Genomic DNA, 5,346 nt, shown 5'->3' with positions numbered 1-5,346 from the left:
GCCACCTGGGGAGGCGCCCGATGGGAGACTAGCTACTCCACACGGGTGATACAAAAACCAGACATGCTAATCTTGATAACATTACCACTGATGAAGAAGATGAAGATAGGTTTGCTCAGCTGTTGTAATCAATTCAGATGTAGCCTGTTTGAATAATGAATGTACATTTAATTACTGTTATTGATTGTAAACTGTAATGAATAAAAGTTTTTGCTCTAACAGGAGTTTTAACTCTTCCACCCATCTCGTCTTTTTAGGTTAAAACTACTAGAGTAATTACTAGAGCAGTAAATTTTATAAGGCTGTGATAATACTACCTGCTTACTTTTTTATAGTTTATTACTAGTAGTTTAAAACCAACATTGCACTGTTTGGTTACACACTGACTTTAAGGGTTGTAATGGGGGTGATTGCTTTAAGGATTCTGGATCGCTCGAAGTTAGTCAATTCTCTGAAAATAGTGAGCATTCCCACACTGGAAAATTTACGACTACACCACTGGTAATAACTGTGTAACAAGGGTGATGATTGAAAACTACTTAAATAATTACTAAGAATCATAATTTTAGTTATAAAAAATCATGATATAGAAACATATTTGCCATTATATACAACGAATTATGTTTAACAAATAAATAATAAAAAATAATTTAAACAAAAATCCATTTTATACTAATAGAATGCATTACACTTATGTAAAAATCAATAGATAAAAAATTATTGTTAAAAAAGTTAAGTAACACAATAATTAAGGAAAAAAGATAAATCTAATGTAATTTATTTGTGAGTTCTTGGATTTGAGCACCATTCTCATTCGATAATGCTAACAACATATGCAATGCTTTCCTCAAACTTTTTAAGTAGTCTTCTACATTTTTCGTTTCTTACATCAAAATCACCACTTTAAAATGTTTTAAACTATTGAGAAGTCTTTGATTAATCAAGAGCATGCTCATCATAAGTTTTAACGAGTATTCAATGTGATTCTGGTTTCATGTTTACAGACCTAGTAAATTATTAATGATTATATTTTGGGGTTTTTTGTTTCAAGTAAATAAAATCAGACACATTGTAAGTTCGATTGAACATAAATATTAAAATATGAAGAACAGTTGCAGTCAAAAAAGAACTAATAGTTTTCAACTTATTTAATGTTCGACATTGCACCCCACTTTGTAGGGCTTGATTAGGGCTATTCAAAGTGATAGGTTAAACAGCAGTTCAAAGTGATACCTGTTTAACATATCACTTGAAGTTGAAAACTTCTTTTTTGACCACAACCCTGACCATCTTCTTCATATTTTAAGTTATACAGTCAGCTATATATATATATATATGTGTGTGTTTGTGCGTGTGCGTGTGCGTGTGCGTGTGTGTGTGTGTGTGTGTATTAGATAATATATAATATAAATATTAAAAATTTATTTTTTTTTTCAACTAAACTGTTTTAGTATGACCATGAATATATTGAAAAACTTTCAAACCGACTTCTTAATAAAATTACGTCAAACTTAACTGATGTTATAAGAAATGGTGACCCTGTACATTCCTATCCTGGATGTTTGAATCTCTCATTTGCTTTTGTTGAAGGTAATGAAAATCTTACCATCTAGTAGATAGAACATAAGTTAAAAGGAACACTAATAAGGCATTTAAAATGTATGCATGTAGTGTAGATGTTGTAGAAAGTATAGAGACGTGTTGTAGATATCAAAAGATGTAATTTGTAGCCATTGACAAAACATAGACTTAGTATAAATGTTAACTGAAAAATTTGGACATTATGCTACTAAATATTCTAGTTTTATGTTACTAAGTAGGTGTCATTCATTACTATATGACTATGTAGGTGTCTTTCATTACTATATTGTACTGTATAGAATACTAATAAAATGGTTTAACATTTTTATATATAATCTTAGTTTATTTATTTACAATATAAAGACATAATTCTCTTTTGATTGAATTATTCTGGGTTTTTAAAATGTATTTTATAAATACATTATATGTTTGAATCCATTTAAAAATTATTTTAAGAACTTTTAAAAATTAAAATATTGACATCTTTTTATGTTTTATTAGTTTTTAATACATTATGGATCAAGGTCAAAGTTTGAAGGAAATTTAATGTTAAGATGAAAGGAATATGGTCCGGGTGCGGTCAAAAAAACTTAAATAGTAGAATATACTATTTGAGTTTTTTTGACCGCACCCGGACCTTATTCCTTTCATCTTTACACACGGTCAATCAATATCTTCCAGTATGTCACCAAGTTTAATGTTAATTTGATACAAAGGATGAAAGTGGTATATATATTTTTGTAACTGGGTCATTCCACATCAACTCAACTGTTTTTTAAACTAAACCATCTCAGATTTTGTTCAAATTTTGCACACGTATTGTATAGGTGTAGACTTGGAAAAATGTGAAATTTTATGGAAATATGTCCACTCATTTTAGAATTTCAGAGCTGTTAAATCCTCATAAATGGGCTAAAAAACAGACAGCAATTTTGAAATTGTTGTTGAAGCCTCCCTATTTAGCTAGAGATAGGTGTCACTTAGCGGTATATGCCATGCCTTTCATATTATATGCAACTCTATATAGGTCTAGATAAGTTAACATTTCTAAAAACTAAATTTAAATTTTTTTATTTTAATTTTTTCAGAAAGTACATATTTTAAAATTTATTCCTTGAATAGCTTGTGTTGGTGTAATCACAGGGAAAAATATAAATGTGGGACAAAAATGGCTACAATGTTAACAAAATTTAAAACTAAACCTCCACTCTCATAAATTCCACTTTTTGTTCATATTAATTATCACAAAAATGTTAATATTAAAGTTTTCATAAAAATAAACATATCCTAAACTAAAAAATCCATAAAAAGGACATCTTCTTAATAATATGAAATCATATGATCAATTATTTATATATGTATAAATATTTGCTTTCATGGGGAAGATTTTATATTGGAAGCAGAGGCACTATTCGCCGCAGCACATGGTCATGGCCCTTGCTCTTGCTACTGGGGTGGGAGTACTGTATAAAGAATAGCAGCAGTCTGTTCAGACCGTACAGTGCATGTGCAGTACAGGTTTTGAGAGGCAAAACCCTGTACTATGCATGCTCCATGTAGTTCTGAACTGTCAGAAGCGGTTGTTGGGACAGACCTAAAAGTTTTTTTTTTTTCCTACGCCACAGGAAGTGGGCTATTACGCCATTTTCCCTCTCGCAGCCCAATACAATTTGACTCTTCCTCTTAGTTGGTCCGCATCTCGATCAACATCCTTCAGACCAACACACGCCAAAAAATGGTCCCCATCCATGTCCCCCATGTTGCATAGAGGACATTTCGGGAAATCTATGATGCCAATTCGATGGAGGTGTTTTTGGAGCAGATCATGTCCTGTTACTAGCCGAAAACAGGCCACTCTCTCAGCTCTGCTAAGATTGCCGGGGATTCGTTTATCCTTATCCAGTAGGCTCTCCCACTTCTTTCCTTCCGCTTGAACTTTGTGTCTAGCACTTGTTCTGTCCTTACTATAAGAACTTATAAGGATTTCACTGTTCTGTAGGAAAGTGGTAGAACAGGCTGGTTCTCTGCACAACCAAGTTTAGCCAACTTGTCATCTTGCTCATTACCATCTATGCCAACATGGCCTGGTATCCACTGAAGAGCTATAGCCCTTCCTCTTTTCTTCACGATAGCAGCCATGTTTTTTTTTACTTTTCTTCCGTGGGTAACTCTGCGGCTCCTGGTGTTGTTAATTTTTGTATTACGGCTTGGGAGTCGTTGAAGATTACCGTGTTGTCATTGCATTCAATAGTGGCTTCCAATGCAAAGCAGATAGCCTGCATTTCTGCATCATAATTATCACATCCAGCTCCAACAGGAAATGACAATTGGAAGTTGATTGAGTATACACCTGCTCCAGCTCCCTTGTTAATACCGGACGCAGACCCATTGGTATAAATGTGTAGCCATTGCTCTATGGGGTATAGCTCATAAATTGTTTTTAGTGCAGCAGCTCTAAGCTCGGGTTCTGGGGAATCTTTCTTGATACGACCACATGCCAGTTTGAGTTGCCCGTAGACTTCAGCAGAATCGTGCTTTGGCATGTAGGAGATACTTATATTCTGTCTTTCATCAGTTGGTAGGTCTATCTGGTGAAGCATTTCCTCAGCTTTTGAAAGAAAAGTGCGATGGGACCTCAGTCGTTTATTCGTTTTAAGATAATCCAACCAGTGTTCCTCTCGTCGCATAAGCTTTTCATAAAGACACAGAGCAGTTTTCTCCCTCCTATCCTGTAATGGTTCGAGACCTGCTTGGAGTTCCATAGCTGTAATGGGAGTCAATTTCACACCGCCAGTGATTATGCGTAAGGCTTGATTTTGAACTTTGTCTAACTTTTCTAACGCTGCTTTGGAGGAGGTTATTAAAAGTTCAGCTCCATACTCCAGATTAGGCCGTATGTAAGATTTGTAGGCCGTACTGAGTTCGTCTTGGGATGCTCCCCATTTAGTCCCTGTTAGCCTTTTCATCAGCTTCAGTTTTGATTGTCCTTTCTGAGTTGCTTTATGGATTTGTTTTAGCCAGGTCAGCTTAGAGTCTAGTGTGATCCCTAAATAGCTTGCTTTATCTCTTCTGGTTAGTTCTTCGCCTTTAAAGTATAAATGAACCTCATGTTTTTTTGTACTAAGGCTAAACACTTGAGACACAGTTTTTCGTGGATTAACTGTCATTCCATTTTCATTAACCCAGTCGTGTAGCGTGTTCATGACTTTATTTAGAGTTTCTTCCAGACCCACCCATACTAGAACTTGTTCCCCAGATAGCCAGGTCATCTGCAAAAAGAAGTGCTTGGATCCCAGGGTGATTAATCATTATCCTCTCAACTAGATCATTAATCATTATGTTGAATAAATAAGGACTTAGAACTGAGCCCTGTGGTACACCTTATTTGGTTTGCCGATAACAGGACACTGAACTACCATAGCGGACCTTAATAAATCTCTGTCCCAGGAAAGATCGAATCCATGAGAAGAGATTGCCACCTATACCCATACCTTTCAACTTAGTAATAAGTTTTTTTCTCCATACGCAGTCGAAAGCAGCTTGGAAGTCAATAAACACTGCAAGTGTATGTTGTCTTCTTTGGAAGCCATCTTTCATTTCCTGAGAGAATCTGATGACCTGCTCAACCGTGTTTCTCGTCTTCCTGAAACCCGCCTGTCTGTCTGAAAGAAGTTTTTTTGGCTCAAGATATTCTTGTAGACGCGCTATAACCATTCGTTCAACCAGTTTACAGAGTGTGCTCATGAGAGAGATAGGCCTGTAACC

General features: G+C 35.0%; 1 protein-coding gene across 1 annotated transcript in view; it reads left to right on the top strand.

The window, feature by feature from the left end:
* The window catches only part of Nfs1 (Nfs1 cysteine desulfurase), a 24,330-nt gene that overhangs the window by 12,906 nt on the left and 6,078 nt on the right, over positions 1–5,346 (top strand). The window contains exon 8 of the mRNA XM_014434850.3: positions 1,452–1,590. Coding sequence (XP_014290336.1) covers positions 1,452–1,590 — 139 coding nt within the window. The remainder of the gene's footprint in view (positions 1–1,451; positions 1,591–5,346) is intronic.

Source organism: Halyomorpha halys, unplaced genomic scaffold (genome assembly GCF_000696795.3).
Source record: "Halyomorpha halys isolate HHAL.00 unplaced genomic scaffold, Hhal_1.1 Scaffold1435.1, whole genome shotgun sequence".
In the NCBI taxonomy this organism is placed as follows: domain Eukaryota; kingdom Metazoa; phylum Arthropoda; class Insecta; order Hemiptera; family Pentatomidae; genus Halyomorpha; species Halyomorpha halys.
This window is presented reverse-complemented; position numbering and strand designations above follow the sequence as displayed.